This window comes from Oncorhynchus gorbuscha, linkage group LG11 (assembly GCF_021184085.1).
Source record: "Oncorhynchus gorbuscha isolate QuinsamMale2020 ecotype Even-year linkage group LG11, OgorEven_v1.0, whole genome shotgun sequence".
Classification (NCBI taxonomy): Eukaryota; Metazoa; Chordata; class Actinopteri; order Salmoniformes; family Salmonidae; genus Oncorhynchus; species Oncorhynchus gorbuscha.
This window is the reverse complement of record NC_060183.1, coordinates 26371086-26397552: the sequence shown is the minus strand read 5'-3', so window position 1 is coordinate 26397552 and position 26467 is coordinate 26371086. Positions and strand designations below refer to the sequence as shown.

General features: G+C 42.2%; 3 protein-coding genes across 6 annotated transcripts in view; 2 read left to right on the top strand and 1 right to left on the bottom strand.

Annotated features, from left to right (window-relative positions):
• Positions 1–7573, top strand: part of adam11 (ADAM metallopeptidase domain 11) — a 53415-nt gene extending 45842 nt beyond the window's left edge. Inside the window, exons 25-27 of one of the 3 annotated variants that reach the window (XM_046369177.1) lie at positions 5061–5151; positions 5911–5928; positions 6763–7573. In XM_046369177.1, coding sequence (XP_046225133.1) covers positions 5061–5151; positions 5911–5928; positions 6763–6778 — 125 coding nt within the window. In that variant the 3' untranslated portion in view covers positions 6779–7573. Of the gene's footprint in view, positions 1–5060; positions 5152–5910; positions 6646–6762 lie in introns of those variants that run through there. The other 2 variants (XM_046369178.1, XM_046369176.1) reach the window with 2 other exon arrangements.
• Positions 7574–10799: 3226 nt separating this feature from the next.
• On the bottom strand, positions 10800–23863 carry LOC124048408 (cartilage-associated protein-like). Of its 2 annotated transcripts, XM_046369173.1 has the most exons (7): positions 23288–23860; positions 15126–15275; positions 13464–13641; positions 12650–12778; positions 12366–12511; positions 11439–11519; positions 10800–11195 (listed from the first exon to the last, which is right to left on the bottom strand). In XM_046369173.1, the coding sequence occupies exons 1-7, from the start codon at positions 23825–23827 to the stop codon at positions 11061–11063; spliced, it is 1359 nt and encodes a 452-aa protein (XP_046225129.1). In that variant the 5' UTR covers positions 23828–23860; the 3' UTR covers positions 10800–11060. The 2 variants fall into 2 exon arrangements, with proteins under 2 accessions (XP_046225129.1, XP_046225130.1); XM_046369174.1 differs by lacking the exon at positions 11439–11519 and having other exon boundaries at positions 23288–23863.
• An 851-nt stretch (positions 23864–24714) lies between these two features.
• The window catches only part of fkbp10b (FKBP prolyl isomerase 10b), a 12326-nt gene continuing 10573 nt past the window's right edge, over positions 24715–26467 (top strand). Inside the window, exons 1-3 of the mRNA XM_046369172.1 lie at positions 24715–25067; positions 25642–25787; positions 26265–26454. Of these exons, the coding sequence (XP_046225128.1) occupies positions 24877–25067; positions 25642–25787; positions 26265–26454 (527 nt within the window). The 5' untranslated portion in view covers positions 24715–24876. The remainder of the gene's footprint in view (positions 25068–25641; positions 25788–26264; positions 26455–26467) is intronic.

The window sequence follows — 26467 nt, the reverse complement described above, 5'->3', positions numbered from 1 at the left end:
GCTCCTGATGACAGTCTGTGGTGCCAACTCCTGGACAGTCTGTGGTGCAACGTGGTGTTGGTGGATGGAGCGAGACATGATGTCTCAGATGTGCTCAATTGGATTCAGGTTTGGGGAACGGGCGGGCCAGTCCGTAGCATCAATGCCTTCCTCTTGCAGGAACCGCTGACACACTCCAGTCACATGAGGTCTAGCATTGTCTTGCATTAGGAGGAACCCAGGGCCAACTGAATCAGCATATGGTCTGAGGGTCTGAGGATCTCATCTCGGTACCTAATGGCAGTCAGGCTACCTCTGGCGAGCACATGGAGGGCTGTGCGGCCCCCCAAAGAAATGCCACCCCACACCATGACTGACCCACCGCCAAACCGGTCATGCTGGAGGATGTTGCAGGCAGCAGCACGTTCTCCACGGCTTCTCCAGACTCTGTCACGACTGTCACATGTGCTCAGTGTGAACCTGCTTTCATCTGTGAAGAGCACAGGGCGCCAGTGGCGAATTTGCCAATCTTGGTGTTCTCTGGCAAATGCCAAACATCCTGTACGGTGTTGGGCTGTAAGCCCAACCCCCACCTGTGGACGTCGGGCCCTCATACCAGCCTCATGGAGTCTGTTTCTGACCGTTTGAGCAGACACATGCACATTTGAGGCCTGCTGGAGGTCATTTTGCAGGGCTCTGGCAGTGCTCCTCCTGCTCCTCCTTGCACAAAGCTGGAGGTAGCGGTCCTGCTGCTGGGTTGTTGCCCTCCTACGGCCTCCTCCACATCTCCTGATGTACTGGCCTGTCTCCTGGTAGCGCCTCCATGCTCTGGACACTACGCTGACAGACACAGCAAACCTTCTTGTCACAGCTCGCATTGATGTGCCATCCTGGATGAGCTGCACTACCTGAGCCACTTTTGTGGGTTGTAGACTCCGTCTCATGCTACCACTAGAGTGAAAGCACCGCCAGCATTCAAAAGTGACCAAAACATCAGCCAGGAAGCATAGGAACTGAGAAGTGGTCTATGGTCACCACCTGCAGAACCACTCCTTTATTGGGGGTGTCTTGCTAATTGCCTATATTTGAGAGAGAGTAGATGAATGTATAGTTGGACTCCAGTACCTATACATTGGACACAGAATAGATATTTGTGACAACATTTTTATTCAAAATTGCTAAAAGGAAAATTAAATTTAATGAACCACGAAGAATGGAATAAAATGCAAAAATCCCTTCCAATCTGAAACTAACATTTTAAAAGCCCTCTTTGCTGGGTGGAGATTATTTATACAGCAATGAAGTAATAGGTGTTTACATTCCACACTTACCACTGTCTCGATGAGATTTTATTTCTATTTGATTGCTTGAGCTGATGACGGGTGCATTCATGTAGTCTCAACCCGGTGCTCGTATGTAAGGTCCACCCGCCTGTCTGTATATGATTGTGACATAAATATTGATTTAAAAGTCCTGAAATGGACAGGATGCTTACCAAACCTGCTATCCAGCTGGCCACTTAGCTCATATCCTTCAGCACAAGGAAAATAAACCAAAAATCATCCGACTTGCAAACTGACTTTAACTGATAGTCAGAATCGATACACAAATATTGCCATACAGTGTCTTCAGAAAGTCATACCCCTTGACCTATTTCACATTTTATATTACAGCCTGAATTCAAAATGAATTACGTTATTTTGCCTTCTCATCTATCAACACACAGTACCTTATAACGACAAAATTAAAATATGTTAGAAATGTTAGCAAATTTATTGAAAATTAAATTCAGAAATATACAATTAACATTAAGTATTCACACCCCTGAGTCAATACTTTGTAGGAGCACCTTTTGGTAGCGATTACAACTGTGAGTCTTTCTGGGCAGGTCTCTTTTTGAGAGCTTCCCACACCTGGATTGTGCAACATTTGCCCATGTATTATTTTCAACATTCTTCATGCGCTGTCAAATTGGTTGTTGATCATTGTTAGACAACCATTTGTAGATCTTGTCATAGATTTTCAAGTAGATTTAAGTCAAAACTGTAACTCGGCCACTCAGGAACATTCACTGTCTTCTAGGTAAACAACTCCAGTGTAGATTTGGCCTCATGTTTAGGTTATGGTCCTGCTGAAAGATGAATGCATTTCCTAGTGTCTGGTGTAAAGCAGACTAAACCAGGTTTTCCTCTATGAATTTTGCCTCTGCTTAACTCTATTCAGTTTGTTTTTTATCCTGAAAAACTCCCCAGTCCTTAACAATTACAAGCATACCCATAACATGATGCAGCAACCACTTTACTTGATCATATGGAGAGTGGTACTCAGTAATGTGTTGTATTGGATTTGCCCCAAACATAGTACTTTGTATTCAGGACAAAAATGTAATTGCTTTGCCACATTTTTGGCAGTATTACTTTAGTGCCTTGTTGCAAACAAAAGGCATGTTGGAATATTTGTATTTTGTACAGGCTTCCTTCTTTTCACTATGTCATTTAGAATAGTAATGTGGAGTAACTACAGTCGTGGCCAAAAGTTCTGAGAATGACACAAATATACATTTTCACAAAGTCTGCTGCCTCAGTTTGTATGATGGCAATTTGCATATACTCCAGAATGTTATGAAGAGTGATCAGATGAATTGCAATTAATTGCAAAGTCCCTCTTTGTCATGCAAATTAACTGAATCCCCCAAAAATCCAATTTCAGCCCTGCCACAAAAGGACCAGCTGACAGCATGTCAGTGATTCTCTCGTTAACACAGGTGTGAGTGTTGACGAGGACAAGACTGGAGATCACTCTGTCATGCTGATTGAGTTCGAATAACAGACTGGAAGCTTCAAAAGGAGGGTGGTGCTTGGAATCATTGTTCTTCCTCTGTCAACCATGGTTACCTGCAAGGAGACACGTGCCGTCATCATTGCTTTGCACAAAAAGGGCTTCACAGGCGAGGATATTGCTGAAGGTAAGATTGCACCAAAAATCAACCATTTATCGAAACATCAAGAACTTCAAGGAGAGTGGTTCAACTGTTGTGAAGAAGGCTTCAGGGCGCCGAAGAAAGTCCAGCAAGCGCCAGGACCGTCTCCTAAAGTTGATTCAGCTGCGGGATCGGGGCACCGCCAGAACAGAGCTTGCTCAGGAATGGCATCAGGTAGGTGTGAGTGCATCTGCACGCACAGTGAGGTGAAGACTTTTGGAGGATGGCCTGTTGTCAAGAAGGGCAGCAAAGAAGCCACTTCTCTCCAGGAAAAACATCAGGGACAGAATGATATTCTGCAGAAGGTACAGGGATTGGACTGCTGAGGACTGGGGTAAAGTCATTTTCTCTGATGAATCACCTTTCCGGTTGTTTGGGGAATCCGGAAAAAGCTTGTCCGGAGAAGACAAGGTGAGCGCTACCATCAGTCCTGTGTCATGCCAACAGTAAAGCATCCTGAGACCATTCATGTGTGGGGTTGCTTCTCAGCCAAGGGAGTGGGCTCACTCACAATTTTGCCTAAGAACACAGCCATGAATAAAGAATGGTACCAACACATCCTCCCAGAGCAACTTCTCCCAACCATCCAGGAACAGTTTGGTGACGAACAATGCCTTTTCCAGCATGATGGAGCACCTTGCCATAAAGCAAAAGTGATAACTAAGTGGCTCGGGGAACAAAACATTGATATTGTGGCTCCATGGCCAGGAAACTCCCCAGACCTTAACCCATTGAGAACTTGTGGTCAATCCTCAAGAGGTGGGTGGACAAACAAAGCCCCACTAATTCTGACAAACTCCAAGCTTTGATTAGGCAAGAATGGGCTGCCATCAGTGTGGCGCAGAAGTTAATTGACAGCATGTCAGGGCGGATTACAGAGGTCTTGAAAAAGAAGGGTCAATACTGCAAATATTGACTCTGCATCAACTTCATGTAATTGTCAATAAAAGCCTTTGACACTTATGAAATGCTTGTAATTATACTTCAGTATTCCATAGTAACAACCGACAAAAAAAATATCTAAAGACATTGAAGCAGCAAACTTTGTGGAAATTAATATTTGTGTCATTCTCAAAACTTTTTGCCACGACTGTACAATGTTGTTGATCCATCCTCAGTTTTTTCCTATCAAAGCCATTAAACTCTTAACTGTTTTAAAGTCACCATTGGACACATTGTGAAATCCCTGAGCGGTTTCCTTCCTCTCCGGCAACTTAGTTAGGAAGCACGGCTGTACTTTGGAAATGACTGGATGTCACCATCCAAAGTGTAATTAATAACTTCAACATGCTCAAAGGGATATTCAATGTCTGCTTTTTTTTTTTTACCATTTTTACCAATAGGTGCCATTTGTGAGGCATGGGAAAACATCCCTGGTCTGTGTGGTTGAATCTGTGTTTGAAATTCACTGCTCAGCTGAGGGACCTTACAGATAATTGTATGTGTGGGATACAGAGAGGAAGTAGTCATTAAAAATCATGTTAAACACTATTATTGCGCACATAGAGTGAGTCCATGTAACCTATTATGTGACTTGTTTAGCACATTTTTCCTCCTGAACATATTTAGGCTTGCCATAACAAAGGGGTTGAATGATATTTCAGCTTTTCATTCTTTTTTATTAATTTGTAAATATTTTGAAAAACATAATTCCACTTCCAAATTACAGGGTATTATTGTTTGTTGGCCAGTGACAAAAAAAAACCAAATTGAATACATTTTTAATTCAGGCTGTAACAGAACAAAATGTTGAAAAAGTCCAGGTGTGTGAATACTTTGAAGCCACTGTGAAACTACTAAATACTCCTGTGTTTATAATGGATTTAAAAAACGCAGCACCGTTCAGTTTGTGTTTTGCCGAGAGAAATTCCCCACCTCGAAACAGCATCAGTTATTTCCTTGTAGTTTGGTCCTGAGACATGCACGTAAGACAGAAAAGGGTTGAACAGGCAGAAGTATCACGTTGTCCTCTTCTCCATCTCTTTCTCCCGGCTCTCTAACAACAACATCTTCTCTCCAACTGTTCAGAAGGTGTACAGCGTTTCTTCTGGTTCTCTCCCCCTCTTTTAACCCCCCCTCTCCCGCCCCTCCCTCTACGCAGGTCCCAGTGGCACCAATATCATCATAGGCTCCATCGCAGGGGCAATTCTGTTGGCAGCTATAGTCCTAGGGGGGACCGGATGGGGATTTAAGTAAGAGTTCTATCTGGAATGCCTCTGAGTGTTTACATTCCTGTGTGCTTCTAACAGCGGACACGCGTTCCCGCAAGCGCCCATCGAATGCTTATTTTAACCCAAAATGCTCATGCATGCTACCGTGTAGGTGCCTGCATTTATGCCTACGTTGTACATCGTACGAAATGAATGCATGTCAAAAGGTCTCAATGCATACTGTATGCTTCACTCATTACTCAATTCCTGCACATACTGTAGGTGGACACTGGATGCTTACTTTACCTTACAACACATGCAATGCCCAGTGAATGCTAATTTACCTTGACCTCTGACCTACATTTTCCTGTCTGTAGTGGCCAATCCTGCTCCATATGGCTGTCTTGGATGCTTTCATATTGCTTTCTCAATGAATGTGTTGTGCTATGCTTATGCAATTGTATGCTATAAGGTTGACATGCTTGTAAGCTATGCTAGCATACTATGCTATGCAAGTGATTCTCTCAAATGGTAGGTTATGGCAGTCCTGTACTGTTCTCATTAGAATCCTGATTCTTTGCCTGTCTGTTCTTGCGCTAAGTTTCTAGCAAAGCAGGGACTGCATGTGTTCATATCACTACAATATGACCCATAGCCAAAAGGTAAATGTTTTCTCTCTCTCTCTCTCTCTCTCTCTCTCTCTCTCTCTCTCTCTCTCTCTCTCTCTCTCTCTCTCTCTCTCTCTCTCTCTCTCTGTCTCTCTGTCTGTCTGTCTGTCTGTCTGTGTTGCCATGGATACAGGAACATCCGAAGAGGAAGGTATGACCCCGCCCAACAGGCTATGGTCTGATGGGAACTCCTCCCATGTTTCGTTCACGCTAGTCCCGAATCCTATAGTCCCTAATCCATATAGGCACCTATCCTGCTATCTATATCCTAACCCATTTCAATTAGGCTAGTCCCACTATCTCTAGTCTCTAGTTTATAAAGTTTGCTTCATTTTTGTATTACACTTCAATATAAAAATGTACTTTCCATGTCCTAGTACCCTATCCACGCCTGTTAAATCCCATTTCACACCCTAGTTTCTTACATATGTATACTATATAATACCACTATCTCACTGTGCTCCTCTCAATGGACTTCACTACCATTCATATGGACAGTTTTACCAGATACAGGTTAAGGCCTAGTCCTGGACTAAAATGCACTTTCAATGGAGATTTTTTAAATCGAGGACTAGGCTTAATCTGGGTCTGGCAAACCGGTCTATAGTGTTTAGCCGCTATCTGTATAGGCGGTTTGCGTTTTGCGTCCCACAGCCACATATCACACTGTCGTGTCAGCCCACACTGGCTCTGTATGGTTGACTTTGATTGGCTGTCCTGGATACCCAATCAGATGAGGCAAATAAAAGATGAACAAGTATTTTTGAAGTGAGAGTGTCGCTTGTCAATAGTACATCACACAAATAATTACAAGCATTAAGCCGATGGATCGCCTGGTAGTAGCCCTATGGGCAGTGGGCCCTCTCTTTGACACAGCGTATAGGCCTTCTTACACTGTGGTGTATTCTGTTGCTATTAACTTCTCAAACTCTTTTCCTTTCCTTCTCCCTTGCTTTCTCTTCCCCTCCTCTTTTTCTCTTTCTAGATCTGGAGGGGGATGAAAACATCTATCCATTTGCTGTCCTGTCTTCCTTGCCCTGTGTCCTATCCACTTTGAGGAGAGAAATCAAAAGGGGTCTTCCGTTCTCTTCAACTACAACTCTCACAATTATCCCTTTTCCATTTTCTGTATTTCCTGTCAATCTTCCAGCCACAGACGTCTCACCTTTTTTGCCTTCGGTAAAGGTTTAACCTGAAATACATTCCCCGAAACCTTGACCGACAAGGGCCCCACATTGTGTCACACAGAAATAGATACATTTGTGTTTCATCATCATGTTGTGTGTGTCATATCCGAAATGTATGTTTGTCCCCATTGACTCTCCGTAGCTTTCTTTTTCTATAAGGATGTTAGACCAAGCTGTCCAGGACATGTATACTCTTCATACAAGTGATTGTACTGAAGTTAAATCCATTTTGACTTAGTCTTTCCTGCCATTTAGACACTTCTACTGGACTATGGCGCTTTAAAAAAATATTTCCTGCGACGAGGGAGGAAGGATTATATTGATATCCTATGTAGGGCTGCTCGTAAGCTTCGATCTCTAGTTGCAATTTACTCGTGGGGTCGTTCAACAAGCTGACAAATACCATACAGCCTACGACGACCATGTAAGGATGTATGGTCAAATAATAATAAAAACAACATATGGGACCCAGCGGGCAAAACTGGTTGAAATTATATAATTACAACCTGAACAGAAATGAAAACAACCTGAACAGAAATGAAAACAACCTGAACAGAAATGAAAACAACCTGAACAGAAATGAAAACAACCTGAACAGAAATGAAAACAACCTGAACAGAAATGAAAACAACCTGAACAGAAATGAAAACAACCTGAACAGAAATGAAAACAACCTGAACAGAAATGAAAACAACCTGAACAGAAATGAAAACAACCTGAACAGAAATGAAAACAACCTGAACAGAAAACAAACAGTTTTGTTCGCTGTGTAGGTCATACAATACGTCTCGTCTCCAAAGACAGTTATCGTAGCTCTCTTTTTTCCATTAGACATGACGGCATGGTTGGGTTAATTGCGTACTCTGCTTAGCTAGGCATTTCTATTAACATACCAACATAACCACCATTTATATTCTTCTAGTATGTTGCTCTCCGGTATCAAACAGTAATCTAGCGTTAATCAGTTATCCAATCTAACATAATATGCATAAACGTATGAATGTATAGCTCAACCTTGCGAGTGGGCGGATGCTTGTCGCAATCTCTGTCTCGATATCAAGTGTACGTTTTGTACGGAGACGGCTAGCTAGATGAAATAGTCTATTGCACATACACATCCAGACGTCAAATGTGTATTGTACTTGTATAATATGTCATCCATATAGAGATTGAGTGTGAATACATACATGTATGCTGAATATGGGTGCTTTTAGTACATCATGTATATTCTAGGCGCTCAGATGTTTTCGACAGCTGGGACATAGTCGTAGCTTCTCAAATGAAAGCACATGTTTGTGAGTGGACTCAAATCGTTCCTCTTTTTCAGTATCTTGCATCAATGGGAGATTCCGTATAAGCAAGAAGTTTATATATTTGAGCTTCATTACAATGGTATTTGTATTTACATTGACAGACTGTCATTCAATTAAATACTTACAAAGTCAAATCAAGCGGCCCTTTGATTAAAAGGACAGTGCACCCAATTTTAGTGAAATTTGCCTTCACCTAGAATCCGTTGACTACTTTCAAAGACAGATGAGCTTGAGTAAGAAAAACAGTGGTAGCTTGCGTGTGCCGCTGTCTCGCTCCTTCCTCTCAGTAACTAATGACTATTGTTTTAGGTTCCGAGTGTATTCTGCGTGTCACCAAACACAGACCTACCTCTCCATTACAGGTTCTGGTCATGTTTAAAAAGTTACACTGCCAGCCTAAAGTAGCATCAAGTATACTTGAACTCTTATTTAATCTGTATCTCTGTGTATTCCAAAATGTTAGTCAGGAATGGACATTTCAGGAAGCTTACCATCACAGTCCATTTACTCTTGTTGTTCGACTCATAGGATATCGCAAACAATTGTTCGCTTTTAGACTTGAATGTAAATACCTCCGGTGTATAAAACAATGTGTATGACCTTTTAACGTGTTTTAATACCGTGGCCTGTTGGTGTTTTTGTGGAGGCGTCTCTGTCGTATGTTATTGTATAGTTGCCAGTGACTGAATTCGGGGAGTTCGCTGAATGCAAATTTAAGCCTGAGCCTGTTCTCGGGATCTTCCCCTTGCCTTTTTGTTATTTTATATGTTTAATGTAGGCTGGCTGTTCAAATTCACGGTTGTTTAATAGGCTACCGTGTCGTTTGTTTTAATGTAGGTATTTTACATTCCATGGGTAAGATGACAAAATAGCCTTTTTAAAAGTTGAACCGGGGACCATTTACAATGCCACTGTCGATGAAAACACCTAGCGGGTTAGGAACAGACGACGTCTTTTAATATCGATCCTCCTGCCTGAATGAGTAACTGTTGACATGTCTGGTTCTGGCCTCATTTGCTGCTGGCCTTTCGTGTGCCTTGTTCATCCCGACACGGCCTCTTTAAGATCTGCCTTGGAGGCCAGTGAACCTTTTCTCAGTTCAACAGGATACTCGATATGCTCTTTTTTTTGTAGAAATAAGAGAATGCCGGTTGATATTAAAGTTATCCCCTATGTAAGATTCCTACTAGTCACACCAAGCCTTCCAGGTTAAGTCTGGCTTTACAGTTAAAATGATAGAGTATGTGGTCGAGCCAATGGGTAATTGGGAAATTGTGATATAATGACGACGGACGTCAACGAATAGGCTTACCAGTTCACATATTTTGCCCTGTTCCTATTCAGGGAACTTGTTCACACTAGTGTTGCTTGGTAACCGTACATCCCTAAAAGCGTGTAATGTGTAAACAGGATAGGGATATTGAAAATAAATGAGGAATGATTTTTATTTCCGTTCTACCTTTACACTGACACACAATGACCCTTTTTCTCAGGCTACTGTCCGTTATGCTGTTTGATAGACTAGCTATGAAGATTTAGTGGAGCTTTGTCGAAACTATATTTTGTAAGTGATCAAATATGATGATTAGTTTGTTGTTTTGGGACCATTAATACACTGAATACTCTGTTATTGGAAATTCTTGAATTTAATAGACTGTTTAGGAGTTGACCAAAAGACTGCTTTGGGGGTTGACCAAAAGACTGCTTTGGGGGTTGACCAAAAGACTGCTTTGGGGGTTGACCAAAAGACTGCTTTGGGGGTTGACCAAAAGACTGCTTTGGGGGTTGACCAAAAGACTGCTTTGGGGGTTGACCAAAAGACTGCTTTGGGGGTTGACCAAAAGACTGCTTTGGGGGTTGACCAAAAGACTGCTTTGGGGGTTGACCAAAAGACTGCTTTGGGGGTTGACCAAAAGACTGCTTTGGGGTTGACAAAAAGACTGCTTTGGGGTTGACATAAAGACTGCTTTGGGGTTGACAAAAAGACTGCTTTGGGGTTGACAAAAAGACTGCTTTGGGGTTGACAAAAAGGTAGTTTCGGGTTGACCAGAAATGTGGAGACAGATTAATACAGGCGATGTGGTAGACCTTAATCAAGAGATAATAGCCAAATGGCCCTCTGTCATCCAAATGTTTGATCTCTTTAGTCTAATTTCTAGTTTTTCATTTGACCCCCAGACTTACCAACACTCCTGAGTGGAGCACTTAACAGCCTTTGTATGAGTGGAATAGCATTGGCTGTACATATAAACATAATCCATGTGTATTTGTACAATATATGCGGAGGTATTCATAAAACCATTTGTATTGGACTGACCTATCAAATACCAGTGTACTTAGATAACCTGCAATATCTTTAAATAGCAGACTTGAAACCCAACAGTGAAAATGTGTACATTTTGTGTATAATTAACTAATTGCTTCCCGGCCTAGTGATTCCAGGATACGTATTGCATTTATATAGAATAGCGTCGTTTTGAGGTTATTTACTTTTGGTTTAATGTTTAGGACTTGAGTTCGACTTATCCTTTTTTCAATGTGTGATGTGTGCAAATTCTGGAGCTTTTATGTATTTATTTTGACCTCCCTGCAACTGTATATTTGAATTACAATTCCGGAACAGATATCGATTATTGACTTCATATGTTTTTTAAGACCTAATAGGAACAGGTGATAACATTTTAATGATGAGAAATTAGGGAAGAGAGTGAAGAGAAATAAAATGGAAGTGTGAAAACGCATTGTCTTTCTGTTTTTATTCATCATTAGTCAAGAACAAACCCTTAGGAATCACCAACATCCCCTTTAGCTTTGGGTTGTGACCATCTAGCCAGGATTGATTCCTGATAGTCTCCAATCCCTTCAAACTCGACATCAGAGTCCTCCTCCATGGCAGCTTCTTCTGGACCCAAAAAGTCCTGTAAAAACAAGGTCCACACACAACCGATACTGTGAGTCAAGGTCCGTGTCATCAATCGTAAGGGTTATCGACAACCTTTTTAAAGGGAAATTCAAAACGCCATGTTGTGCCTACAACCCTAACGACTCGGTGCAAGACATTTAAAGAGGATCATCTTATGTTATAGCGCTACAGGCACCATATGAAATGACGATTTCTCATTGAAGTTCCCCTTTAATTACCTTAAACTGCATTATCCTACCTCATCAGACTGCAAGTAGTTCTCTGCAAATGCCAGCATCTGTTTCAGCAAGGTGGTATGGTTGTAGTACCTCAATGCTTCCTGTTGAAACGGAGCCAAATTATTCTTTCACGTTCACTTTGGACACGATCTGCAAGTCGAGTTTGACCTTTTCATAAACCTTGTCAGACTCAATTCCTTGCATTTTTCAATGAATCACTGCCCTAAAAAAAAGTTAAGTATAACAAAACACAAAATGGAAGTATCTGCAGAGGGAATTATTTCACATCCTTGTGATTTGTTCTTTTTCTCATAATGCCTGAGTCGAGGCAAACGGTGTTTCTGCGCTTATGTACAGAGTGGAGGCCTGCGCTGAGCATTTGCATTCCTAGATCACCATGGTGATTTTGAACAGAGCAGGGGATTGTCCAAGTCTAGGATTCCTATTACAGGGCCGTGCTAGGTCGGAGACTGAGCAGCGGAAGGCCTAATTCCAAATCAATCCCTAGCTGCCTATGTATTTCCTTCCTGTCTCTGAAGTTACTAGTCCAATTCCGTTTCTCCCCGAAGTGTGCACTCATTTACTCCCACGTTTGGTTTTGGGGAAGCCTAGGAGGAGCACTACAGGTTGTAAGAAAACAAGCGCAAAATCCCATAGTTGAGAAGGCTGGATTAGTGAAAGCAGTTTAATAGAAGAAAACTTTGCTTTTATTTATCCAAATATATACGGATCCGTAAATACCTCAATGAAGGCTAACAGGAAGGATGCATTGGCTGTCTATTTCAATTGGTCTTTACAGTGATCCCTCGCAATCTATCTCCTCGCCTCTTTTTCAGCCATAGTAGGTCCTTCGTCGCTCCCTTCCGACTTCCTTTTCCAATGGGTTTAAAGAAAGAGGTGAGAGGATGTGAGGAAAGTTGAAAAGATGAATAGAGCCATTCTCTCACCACTCTGGGTGTGAAGCTGTGGTCATCCAGGCCCCACTGCTCTCTGTAAGACTGGTAGTATAACATATTCTGCCTCATGACCTTGTCCTCGGGGTCAAAGAGCACGTAGCTGGACGCACAGGGGGCCGCACTGCGGGCATCGTTTACTGTATTGAGAGAAAGAATAACTTGTCCTTTTTATTTGAACTCTTTCGTTTAGTCCCGATACATAGGCTTGACGTTATTGTTAATCAAATTAAGATGGTGGATAATATCTACATTATATGACTATGGTTGGTACTTACACTTATAATAAGCAAATTGCAGGTAGTGATACATAGTGGCGATGAATTTCTCCACAAAGTAGCCGCCAACATTTGGCATCAGGTTTTCCTCACACTTCTCCTCGCATCTCAGTGCGTCAACATAGGCATCTGTGAAAGAAGGTGGCAAAAAAACGAGTTTAGTCCTAATAGTCATTCAAAGTCATGGTACATAACTAATTCAGCCAGAATTGAGGCTACTCATGGGTTTATATAATCTGGGTCTGTATAGCCAGCCCTGACTGCCAAATATAAGCAACCTTTGACCTTGACCTCCCTGAGAGACCACCATCTCTGGCACCTTAACTTAAAAACCACTCTCACATTTATAGACCGAGCTATGGGTGCAAGGACTGACCGTCCATGATATCAAAATGATACGTCTAACCATGTTTTGAAGCTATACGGTGTTTGGTTTTCAATTACATTGTATCCAAACAAAGGAGCGTTACAGGCTAATATGTTGGATTACGGTGGGGTACGACAATAACCTCATGAGGCATTTAGAAGTTGTACTCTTCAAGAATCAATAGGCATATATCATTAATTTAAAAGTCCAAAAATCGATGTACCAATCGCAAATTGCCCCCCTTTTTTAAAAAGAGCTTTTCTTCCATTTCCAGATTCTAAGATTGCAACTTTGTTTGGCCCAGACTTTGTTTTGAAAACACTCAGCTTCTTACTATTAAAAAAAAAAGAATCAAACATGTATATTGCACATTCTTCTAAGGAACCCTGGTTTTACCCGGGTCTGCCTTCTGTATTTTGGGGTCTTAGTGAGGCAGCAGTAGCCTACCTGCCAGTGTGGGGTACAGGTCTTTAATTTGGGGGAGGTCGGCGTCGCAGGCCCCGTGGCACATGGCCTGACACAGGCTGTACTGCTGGAGGTACTGGCTGAGGGCCTGCTCCATGTGACTTATACTGCTGCTGAAGTCCTCAGAGTTGAACAAGGTGACCGCTTTCAGGAAGCTAACCTTGGGGGTGACAAGGTCGTGTGGATGTTGGGGGTCAGTTTAATTTCATTTTAGTTAATTCTGGAAGAACACTGAAATTTGCAATTACATGGAATTGATCCCAACCCCCCACCCTGAGTGACAGAGTAATGTGAATATTAGTGAATCTGTAGTGACGGGGTATTGTGAATATTAGTGAACCTGTGGTGACGGGGTATTGTGAATATTAGTGAACCTGTAGTGACTGGGTATTGTGAATATTAGTGAACCTGTGGTGACTGGGTATTGTGAATATTAGTGAACCTGTGGTGACGGGGTATTGTGAATATTAGTGAACCTGTGGTGACGGGGTATTGTGAATATTAGTGAACCTGTCGTGATGGGGGTATTGTGAATATTAGTGAACCTGTAGTGACTGGGTATTGTGAATATTAGTGAACCTGTGGTGACGGGGTATTGTGAATATTAGTGAACCTGTGGTGACGGGGTATTGTGAATATTAGTGACGGGGACTGGGCATTGTGAATATTAGTGAACCTGTAGTGACGGGGTATTGTGAATATTAGTGAACCTGTGGTGACGGGGTATTGTGAATATTAGTGAACCTGTGGTGACGGGGTATTGTGAATATTAGTGAACCTGTGGTGACTGGGTATTGTGAATATTAGTGAACCTTTAGTGACGGGGTATTGTGAATATTAGTGAACCTGTGGTGACGGGGTATTGTGAATATTAGTGAACCTGTGGTGACGGGGTATTGTGAATATTAGTGAACCTGTGGTGATGGGGTATTGGGAATATTAGTGAACCTGTAGTGACTGGGTATTGGGAATATTAGTGAACCTGTAGTGACGGGGTATTGTGAATATTAGTGAACCTGTGGTGACGGGGTATTGTGAATATTAGTGAACCTGTAGTGACTGGGTATTGGGAATATTAGTGAACCTGTCGTGACGGGGTATTGTGAATATTAGTGAACCTGTGGTGACTGGGTATTGTGAATATTAGTGAACCTGTAGTGACTGGGTATTGTGAATATTAGTGAACCTGTGGTGACGGGGTATTGTGAATATTAGTGAACCTGTGGTGACTGGGTATTGGGAATATTAGTGAACCTGTAGTGACTGGGTATTGTGAATATTAGTGAACCTGTGGTGACTGGGTATTGGGAGTATTAGTGAACCTGTCGTGACGGGGTATTGTGAATATTAGTGAACCTGTAGTGACGGGGTATTGGGAATATTAGTGAACCTGTGGTGACGGGGTATTGTGAATATTAGTGAACCTGTGGTGACGGGGTATTGTGAATATTAGTGAACCTGTAGTGACTGGGTATTGGGAGTATTAATGAACCTGTAGTGACTGGGTATTGTGAATATTAGTGAACCTGTAGTGATGGGGTATGATGAATATTAGTGAACCTGTAGTGACGGGGTATTGTGGATTGATATTAGGTTGTCAGATTGATTTTGTAGTACCTTTTCCCACCTCTCCTTTATGCTCACCTCATAGGGGCGTTCTTCGTGGTCAATGAGAGCACCCTCCAAGTCAAACTCTCTTTTGTATTGGTTCATGTGCCGTGTCATGACCGGGTCCTCTGGGTTTCTCTGTAGATAGGTGTGGGCTGACGCCAACGCCTTCTGGAGGTCATCCGTCTGGGAGAAACATAACACAGGCCAAGTGGTGAAGGCCCTGTTGGAATACTCAGAAAATGCGTCCTTCCTTCATCCAAGTTATCACTGATCTAACATTAAGACAATTGGTGATAGCAATGCTGTAGATTAGAACGCTTGCTAGCATCAATCCAGTCATGTCAGATCAATGATGACTTCAAGAAAGGGAGGAAAATACAATTTGATAAGTATTCTAACTGCTGTGGGACAGATATTTTTTTTTACCTTTATTTAACTAGGCAAGTCAGTTAAGAACAAATTCTTATTTTCAATGATGGCCTAGGAACAGTAGGTTAACTGCCTGTTCAGGGGCAGAACGACAGATTTGTACCTTGTCAGCTCGGGGGTTTGAACTTGCAACCTTCCGGTTACTAGTCCAACGCTCTAACCACTAGGTTACCCTGCCGCCAGATACTGTATGTAGACAGGAGAATCTCAATTGTTCAAAGCGGTTTCCTCTCTTTGTGTCTTTTCCATCATTGGAACTGATGTGTTGTGTGGCAGGACTTTGGGCTACTTTGAGCTGTCCAGTACTTTTGCTTTAGACCAGTGACTGCTTTAGACCAGTCAAGATCACTTTCGCAAGTCAAAAAGCATGCTGGGATCTACCGCTCTTTTTTTTAAACACAACTTCAAAAATGTATATTAACCTAATAAAAACATTTATTTAAAAAAAAAAAAAAAAATGTAATAGTTTGTTTTTATTGAGGAACACAAAGAAAGTACAAATAAAGTTAAATACAAGAACAACAAAAGATCTGCCAGGTACAGTGCACATTATACCTTCATCATATTAGTTACATTGACATCTTTGAATTAGACCTTTTCCAAGTACGAAACCCATTTTTCCCAGTATTCCTGACCTGTCCCCTCTTGTGTCCTTAAAGCAAAGGTCATACGCTCCATGTGGTGTATTTCTTCTACAACGTCTATCCATTGTGTCACTGTGGGAGGGTCTTTTTGTAGCCATTTCCTATTGATAGCCTTTTTACTGGCTGCCAGTAGGACCTTTTAAGAGGTACTTTTCTCTATTGTGTAAGTTACCAGGTATTTGACCCATGTACAAAGAAATGAATGTTTGTTCTATGTCACATCCCAATATTTTTCCAATGTTAGATATGAGAGTGATCCACCCTCAATAGACAGCATTCTCTCCAACAAGGTGTAGGGAGCCAGACTGTTTTAATTTCAGTTTAGGTGTTATGAAGAAACGTATGACATTCTTCGTATGACATTCTTCGATCGTATGACATTCTCTCTCTTTTTATCTCCCTTAAGAAATACGGTCGAACTTGTAGGTATCTGTAAAAATCGTGTTTATCCAAGCCATGTTTTTTACTTAGGTCCTGGAAGTTATCTAGGTTCCCATTCATTATAATTGTACTGAATGATGTGATGCCTTTCTGCATCCATTGTTTAAATCTGCTGTCCTGTGTTGCTGGGGTCGTATCCGGGCCAACTCAGCAGTTTGATCTCTCGGTCTAAATGATTTTGCTTAACTACCCTAAACCATGTCTTCAGAGAGAAATGAATCCACTGATTTTTGTCTATTGTATATTTCTTTTATCATGTCCTTATTTCCCAAAACTGACTGTATGGGTATCTCTGTCAGAGTAGTCTCCATGTCCTTATTTCCCAAAACTGACTGTATGGGTATCTCTGTCAGAGTAGTCTCCATGTCCTTATTTCCCAAAACTGACTGTATGGGTATCTCTGTCAAAGTAGTCTCAATGTCTTTCCATTTGGATTCATATTCTGAATTGCACCAACACACCAGAGGTCTCAATTGGGCTGACACAAAAATAATATTTTAGGTTTAGTAAGGCCATACCCCCACAGTTTTTTGGTAATTGTAATGTTGCATATCTAATTCTTGGTCTCTTACTGTTCCAGATGAACCTTGATATCTGTTTATCCCCTTTCCCTAAACTGTTTAGGTGGGATTTCTATGGGCAGTGATTGGAACAAATACAGTAACCTCAGCAGGATGTTCATTTTGATTGTTTCAATTCTACTATTAAATCTAAGGGAACTGAATTCCACCTGTCTAGGTCATCATGTACACTGCTCAAAAAAATAAAGGGAACACTTAAACAACACAATGTAACTCCAAGTCAATCACACTTCTGTGAAATCAAACTGTCCACTTAGGAAGCAACACTGATTGACAATACATTTCACATGCTGTTGTGCAAATGGAATAGACAACAGGTGAAAATTATAGGCAATTAGCAAGACACCCCCAATAAAGGAGTGGTTCTGCAGGTGGTGACCACAGACCACTTCTCAGTTCCTATGCTTCCTGGCTGATGTTATGGTCACTTTTGAATGCTGGCTGTGCTTTCACTCTAGTGGTAGCATGAGACTGAGTCTACAACCCACACAAGTGGCTCAGGTAGTGCAGCTCATCCAGGATGGCAACAACCCAGCAGCAGGATCGCTACCTCCGCCTTTGTGCAAGGAGGAGCACTGCCAGAGCCCTGCAAAATGACCTCCAGCAAGGCCACAAATGTGCATGTGTCTGCTCAAACGGTCAGAATCAGACTCCATGAGGGTGGTATGAGGGCCCGACGTCCACAGGTGGGGGTTGTGCTTACAGCCCAACACTGTGCACGACGTTTGGCATTTGCCAGAGAACACCAAGAGTGGCAAATTCGCCACTGGCGCCCTGTGCTCTTCACGGATGAAAGCAGGTTCACACTGAGCACATGTGACAGTCTGGAGACGCCGTGGAGAACGTTCTGCTGCCTGCAACATCCTTCAACATGACCGGTTTGGTGGCGAGTCAGTCATGGTGTGGGGTGGCATTTCTTTGGGGGGCCGCACAGCCTTCCGTGTGCTCGCCAGAGGTAGCCTGACTGCCATTAGGTACCGAGATGAGATCCTCAGACCCCTTGTGAGACCATATGCTGGTGCGGTTGGCCCTAGGTTCCTCCTAATGCAAGACCATGCTAGACCTCATGTGGCTGGAGTGTGTCAGCAGTTCCTGCAAGAGGAAGGCATTGATGCTACGGACTGACCGTTCCCCAGACCTGAATCCAATTGAGCACATCTGGGACATCATGTCTCGCTCCATCCACCAACGCCACGTTGCACCACAGACTGTCCAGGAGTTGGCGGATGCTTTAGTCCAGGTCTGGGAGGAGATCCCTCAGGAGACCATCCGCCACCTCATCAGGAGCATGCCCAGGCGTTGTAGGGAGGTCATACAGGCACGTGGAGGCCACACACACTACTGAGCCTCATTTTGATTTGTTTTAAGGACATTACATCAAAGTTGGATCAGCCTGTAGTGTGGTTTTCCACTTTAATTTTGAGTGTGACTCCAAATCCAGACCTCCATGGGTTGATAAATTTGATTTCCATTGATAATTTGAGTGATTTTGTTGTCAGCACATTCAACTATGTAAAGAAAAAAGTATTTAATAAGAATATTTCATTCATTCAGATCTAGAATGTGTTATTTTAGTGTTCCCTTTATTTTTTTGAGCAGTGTATTTTCTTGTTAATGTGATCGTAATTCATGCAATAAAGTTTGGGTGTATCTTTTGGTATATATACTCCAAGAGATTTAATGGATGAAGAGGTCCAGTAGAGGTTATACCTACTCTTCAGCTCTTCCTGTGGGGTAGATTTATATACTAGGGCTTGGATCTTGTGAACTTTAAGCACATACCCTGAATATGTTCCAAATATTTGTAAAACATCCATCAATCTAGGTACACTTGAGCCTGGGTCTTTAAGAACAAAAACAGTTCTGTAGGAATGAGGTTTGTGCAGTAAAGTTTCCGAGTTGGATGACTGTTCAAAACGATTTTTCCTAGTCGGATCTTGTTTTTTTTCCCTCTGAGTTCCCAGTTGTCTTGAACGCACTGAAGTCGGAGATTTCCAAGTTCCCAGTTGTTTTGAACACGTCATTAGTCTCAGAGGCGGCAGGGAGAGGGCATCAGAGGGTCCGCCTCTCACGGTCCCTGCACTCTCTTTCCTCTCAGGTGAGACTGACCAGAGAGGGGGAAACTCGAGTCGCACTGCATCCGACTCAGGCACAAAGTCATGTTGTTCCTATGTCCAGAGAAAGTGAAATACCTCGATATAAAATAGACATGACAAGCTGCTAATAATAATTCAAAAAACACAGGGCTATTGATACACTTGGCTACTCATTCAGTGGGGTAGGTGGAGTTTGAACCATTTAATTCGTCTGAAAATACAAAATGGAAACGCATTGCCTGCGCAGGGCTTCTGAATCAAGTGCACCTCCCAGCAACTACACAACACAAAAAAAGGAGCAGCAAGCCTTTATGCCTTTGTCGTTGGCCTTTCTACAGAAATGTTTGGTGATTGACTAGGAATGCCTCGAAGGACTTGTTGGCGACCACTGCTTGAGACTATTGATATGGCAGCAAGGATGGTTTATTTCTGAAATATCACAACTTTGAGGGCAAACGGATTAGATAATATTACAACCTTGGCACATCTGTGTTTGGGAGGTTTCTTCCATTCTGCAGATCTTCTAAAACTCTTATCAGGTTGGAGTGTCGCTGCACAACTATTTTCAGATATCTCCAGAGAAGTTTGATCGGGTTCAAGTCTGGGTTCTGGCTGGGCCTCTCAAGGATATTCAAAGACTTGTCCCGAAGCCACTCCTGTGTTGACTTGTCTGTGTGCTTAGGGTCATTGTGTTGGAAGGAACCTTCGCCCCAGTCTGAGGCCTTGGGGGCTCTGGAGTAGGTTTTCATCAATGATTTCGCTGTACTTTGCTCCATTCATCTTTCCCTCGATCCTGACTAGTCTTTCAGTCCCTGCCGCTGAAAAACATCCCCACAGCATGATGCTGTCACCACCATGCTTCACCGTAGTGATGGTATTGGCCAGGTGATGAGCGGTGCCTGGTTTCCTCTAGATGTGACACTTGGCATCCAGGCCAAAGAGTTCAATCTTGGTTTCATCAGACCAGAGAATCTTGTTTCTCATAGTCTGAAAGTCCTTTGGGTGCCTTTTGGCAAACTCCAAGCGGGCTTTCATGTGCCTTTTATTGATCAGTAGCTTCCGTCTGGCCACTCTACCGTAAAGGCCTGATTGGTGGAGTGCTGCACAGATGGTTGTTCTCCCATCTCCACAGAGGAACTCTGGAGCTCAGTCAGACTGACCATTGGGTTCTTGGTCACCTCCCTGACCAAGGCCTTTCTCTCCCGATTGCTCAGGTTGGTTGGGCAGCAAGCTCTAGGAAGAGTCTTGGTGGTTCCAAACTTCTTCCATTTAAAAATTACGGAGGCCACTGTGTTCTTGGGGACCTTCAATGCTGCAGAAATGTTTTGGTACGCTTCTCCAGATCTGTGCCTTGACACAATCCTGTCTCAGAGCTAAGGACAATTCCTTCGACCTCATTGCTTGGTTATTTGCTCTGACATGCACTATCAATTGTGGGACCGTATATAGACAGGTGTGCGCCTTTCCAAATCATGTCCAATCAATTGAATTTACCACAGGTGGAATGCAATCAAGTTGTCGAAACTTCTCAATGATGATCAATGTTAACAGGATGCACATGAGCTCAATTTCGAGGCTCATAGCAAAGGATCTGAATACTTATGTAAATAAGGTATTATTTAAATGTTTTTATACATTTGAAAAAACATTTCTAAAAACCTGTTTTCGCTTCATCATTATGGGGTATTGTGTGTAGATATTAATTTAATCAATGTTATAATAAGGCTGTAATGTACAAAATGTGAATAAAGTGAAGGGGTCTGAATACTTTCCGAATGCACTGCATCTTTCCTGCAGATTAATTGTGGTTAACACAACAGGTTCTATTTTATGCTTGCGGTAAGCAGGTGCAAGTGTGAAACGCACGTTAGTTTGACTTTCTTCATGTAAAAACTGGCGCATTGGCATTTTCCAGCCCTTGCGCCAGGTTTGTAATTTTACCTTCCTAGCATTAGCTTGCTTGCGCTGAGGTGGAAGGGGTGGAATTATTTTTGGTGTGTCCTTATAAACGTGTGCCAATATGCCAATTTCAGTCAGCCAAGAGAGGATAATTGAATTGCTTCTACACCTGCATTGCTTGCTGTTTGGGGTTTTAGGCTGGGTTTCTGTACAGCACTTTGAGATAACAGCTGATGTACGAAGGGCTATATAAATAAATTTGATTTGATTTGAATTAAGACCAACCAAAAACTGGTCTTAGCAGTAATGCAATTGGTTACGGCATTGATTTTGTCAAAAAAAAGATCTTCCACTTTCCTGTATTGGACCTAACTGTCAAATCGCGGGAATTCAGCTGGCTTTCTGGGGTGATGAATCCACTTGTAGCCTATATTTGCCTGTTTGTTTGTTTACCTTTTCATGTGGCAAAGTCACTACTGACATTATCAGCACCGATAGTAGGTTATTTTTTATTTCACCTTTATGTTACCAGGTAGGCCAGTTGAGAAGAAGTTCTCATTTACAACTGCGACCTGGCCAAGATAAAGCAAAGCAGTGTGACACAAACAACTCTTGAGTTACACATGGGATAAACAAATGTACAGTCAATAACACAATAGAAAAATCTGTATACATTGTGTGCAAACGTAGTAAGATTAGGGAGGTAAGGCAATAAATAGGCCTTAGTGGCGAAATAATTGCAATTAAACACTGGAATGATATATGTGCAGAAGATGAATGTGCAAGTAGAGATAAGACTCCAGCTTCAGTGATTTTTGCAATTCGTTCCAGTCATTGGCAGCAGAGAACTGGAAGGAAAGGCGGCCAAACGAGGAGTTGGCTTTGGGGATGACCAGTGAAATATACCTGCTGGAGCACGTGCTATGTTTGTGCTGCTATGGTGCTATGGTGACCAGTAGGCTGAGATAAGGCGGGGCTTTACCTAGCAAAGACTTATAGGTGACCTGGAGCCAGTGGCTTTGGCTACGAATATGTAGTGGGGTCCAGCCAACGGGAGCATACCGGTCGCAGTGGTGGGTAGTATATGGGGCTTTGGTGACAAAACGGATGGCACTGTGATAGACTACATCCAATTTGCTGAGTAGAGTGTTGGAGGCTATTTTGTAAATGACATCGCCGAAGTCAAGGATCGGTAGGATAGTCAGTTTTACGAGGGTATGTTTGGCAGCATGAGTGAAGGATGCTTTGTTGCGAAATAGGAAGAGGATTCTAGATTTAATTTTGAATTGGAGATGCTTAATGTGCGTTTGTTTATCCCATGTATAACTCTGTTGTTTTTGTCGCACTGCTTTGCTTTATTTTGGACTGGTCGCAGTTGTAAATGAGAACTTGTCCTCAACTGGCCTACCTGGTTAAATAAAGGTGAAATAAAAAATGTGAGTCTGGAAAGAGAGTTTACAGTCTAACCAGACACCTAGGTATTTGTAGTTGTCCACATACTCTAAGTCAAAACCGTCTAGAGTAGTGATGCTAGACGGGTGGGCAGGTGTGGGCAGCGATCGGTTGAAGAGCATGCATTTAGTTTTACTTGCATTTAAGAGCAGTTGGAGACCACGGAAGAAGTGTTGTATGGCATTGAAGCTCGACTGGAGGTTTGTTAACACACAGTGTCCAAAGAAGGGCCAGAAGTATACAGAATGGTGTCGTCTGCTAGAGGTGGATCAGAGAATCACCAGCAGCATGAGCGACATCATTGATGTATACAGCGATATACTGTTATAGCGATATACTCTGTATTTGGAAGTAGTAATGGTGAGTGAACATTTCCCATTTTTGTTGTTTCTGTAAACTATTTAACAAATTAGGTTATAATGGACTAGTAGGAGTTGATGACAGTGCAATGCATAAAATACCATATACACAACTTGAGGCAAACACATATTTACCCATGGGGCACATTATGATTGGCCAATGAGGGGTTAAGCCTCAACACGCCTTCAATTTGTTTATTCATCAAAACTCAGGCCACGGCCTGCTACTGCGCTCATAATTCTGGTTGTGAAAATAGCATAAATATGTATTCCTGAGTCCAAAATGTGACTTACCTGGACATAAGCAAAGTACATGTAACGGTAGGGCGACCTATTATCGAAATCATCCATGACCTCTTTTCTAGGGTAAGGGAGCGAGAGCGCAGGGAAGTGCATCCTGCACTTTTTCAGACATGATGCTCGCATCAAAATGCGCCAGAAGATCTGCATATCCCCGGTGCTGCTTGCCATGACAGGCTCCTGTAGCTGTACATGACTGGCATTACAGTTTCGTATGCAGTATGTCACGCTGTCTTTCAGAAGTCGATGCAGGCGTAAACTTAATTCAATGAATTTGATACAGTCCGTCCAATTTTCTGAGGCATAATTGTCCAAGCCTTGTGCATACGCAGACTCGATTGGCATGAGCTCCTCTTGTGGGAAATGTCTAAAGTTGTAGTTGTCATACTGCGCGACCACTACAGTGGCAATAAAACACAAAGAGATTGAGAAAATAACTCCTTTTACGCGTTGGAGATTGGCGACCATGATAAATGCATTCATCCAAGTTGCGCATTTGTCTCTGGCCAATAAAAAGGGACTGTGTTTTTCCATTTACTTTCAGGGAGAGGTGGGCCGGAAAACCGTTTAGGGGTCTTGGGGAATTCACGAGTTGGACAGTTGTAGCCCGTGGTCTCGGATTTCTAGCTGTCATAACCTCCAGCAGTCATATCAGAACACGTTTAGTTGTTAATTTAAAACGCGTTCCACATGCGTAAAAATACATGTAGCCTAGTTAACAAATCCATTAGCTGAATGTGAACGAGGGTCTCTTCAGTCTACTGGGCCACTGGAGATAATTTAGCGTGAGATCAGCTTGTTTCGTGACAGTAGATGGATTAAATAGGATGTATACCTATCTGTTTAGGATATTTATCAAAGTAATTAAACTCAATCTATCTTTAAGCATACCATTGCTTCGACCAAGAGGTCTGAATGGCTTTCGGAGGTAGTGCACTTACCTTGACTGTAGAATAGCTGGTTCAGGACCTGGCTATTCCCCCTCAATGAATCACTGCAATGATTAGTTGCCTAATTAAATAAAAGTAAAATAAAAAATGGTAGCATAACCCTATACCCCATAGGAAAAGTCTATATGAACACTCCTGACCTGAAAAACTATATATAATTTCAGAATTGGATAAACATTAGATTTTGGTCATTTGTTTTACTGGTCAGGAGTGTCGTTACAGCCTCTCCCTAGCCAATAACTTTCAAAATGTCTTTATGCTTCGAGCCACATGCTCTGACAATGCTCATTGCACATGCGTTTGGCATTGATTGTTTGCATAGGAGAGACCTATAGGACCACTGACAGTGAAGCCAGTCATAGAACGGCCGCTGCTCATCTACGCGCTGAGTCTGAGCAATCCCACTGCAAACTGGAGACTGTCCACGTTTACAACATTCCTTGCCAAGAGGGAGAGAAGCCCCCCCCCCTCTTCTTTAGGAAAAATCCTGTGCAACTCCGTATACAGGGTTTAGTGTAGTGTAGAAACGAGTGAATGAGTGTGTTTCAAGACTGACGCAGGCCTATAAATTACTTATACAAATAGTTTAATACTTTTCTATCGAGTTAAAATCAGGATTCGTTCTTATTTATAATGTTTGCAAGCAGTCTTTTACTTTTACTGCTGAAGGCGTGTACGTACGTTGGATGCAATCCCACGATTGGAGATGTAGTCGTGGACAGATATTCAATACCAATACTTTGTCCCAGAGAAGTAAAAAGTGGGGATTATGTTCGGTATCACTACAATGTGACATTCCAAGATGGAAAAACATTTGATTCGAGGTAAGATACAAATAGTACTCGTCTTTGTCAAGATTTTTAAGCTCTGAATAATAATGTGTTGATGTCCGTTAAATTTAGTTGATGTAGCCTTTCTTTTGCAGAAATTGTGCGGCACACAGTGGGTTATTATAATCATCTGTAGTCTAGTATATTCTACAGTCCTGGTTCCATAAATGCGTGCATGACCTTTTAGCCATCTATCCTAAAATAAAGACAATTATGTTATTATGTATCCGGCTATTGTGTATCGTACATATTATATATGCAATGAAGTAAAATGATGATATGCAAAACATGGAAATTATTTGACTGCAGCTTGCCTTTCGTATAGCGTAGGTAGGCTACAGGCTTTGCAGAATGGAACGCAATCACGGCCATCTTTTGAAATGGTTACAAACTAAACGCAGTTGAATGAACTAAGGTACTCATTCGCAAAAGGAATAGCAATTATTTTAATGCATCAACTTCATTACAAATGAATGCCAAGAAATAGCCTACTGCCCTATTCTTTCTGCATAGGCCTACTATTTGCTGTCTAACTCTTTGTCATCCTTTCATGTCCTGGCCTGCTCAGCTATGAGAGGGGAGCTGCGTCGGTAGGACAGACAGGCCAGGGCCGGCTCATCGCTGGCATCGACAAAGGGATCCTGGGCATGTGCGTCAACGAGAAGAGAAAAGTCACCGTGCCCCCACACCTTGCCTATGGCAGCCTTGGAGCAGGTACTCTACACCGAGTTATATCGTTTACTTTATTTACCCTGTAATGACCTTAATTCAACAGAAAGAGAGCTAAAATGGCCACCACAGTGGAATTTGGTGATTTCAGTTTTACAAAATTGGTATATACTTGTCATAAGTGTTTATGAACTGCTTCCAATGCCTTAGTGCCTAATGTCTTATAATGAACGTGAGTTATTAGCCATTGTATTGCCATATAGGAAAATAAATAACTTGATTTAACATTATATGGCCTTTTAAATCACTATAACAAGGACGAGTAATGTTATAATATTAAATTCACTGGTAGACAATTACAGCACCCTCGTATTGAGTCATTATTAAAAAATATATAAAGAATAAGTCAGACATTCAAAACATATTTATGCATCTAAAAGGCATATAAACATTTTGACTTTTTAAAAATCTTATTGTCTATTTGAATGTATTGTCGTACTTTTACTACTTATCCACTGTCAGGTGATGTGGTCCCTCCCGACAGCACACTGGTGTTTGACTTGATGCTGTTGGACATGTGGAACAAGGCTGACCTGGTTGTGACTGAAACCGTCAGCAGTCCCCGGGACTGCAAACGCTCTGTGAAGCGCACAGACTTTGTGCGATACCATTTCAATGGTACCCTTCTGGATGGGACACCCTTCGACTCCAGGTGAGTCCACTCC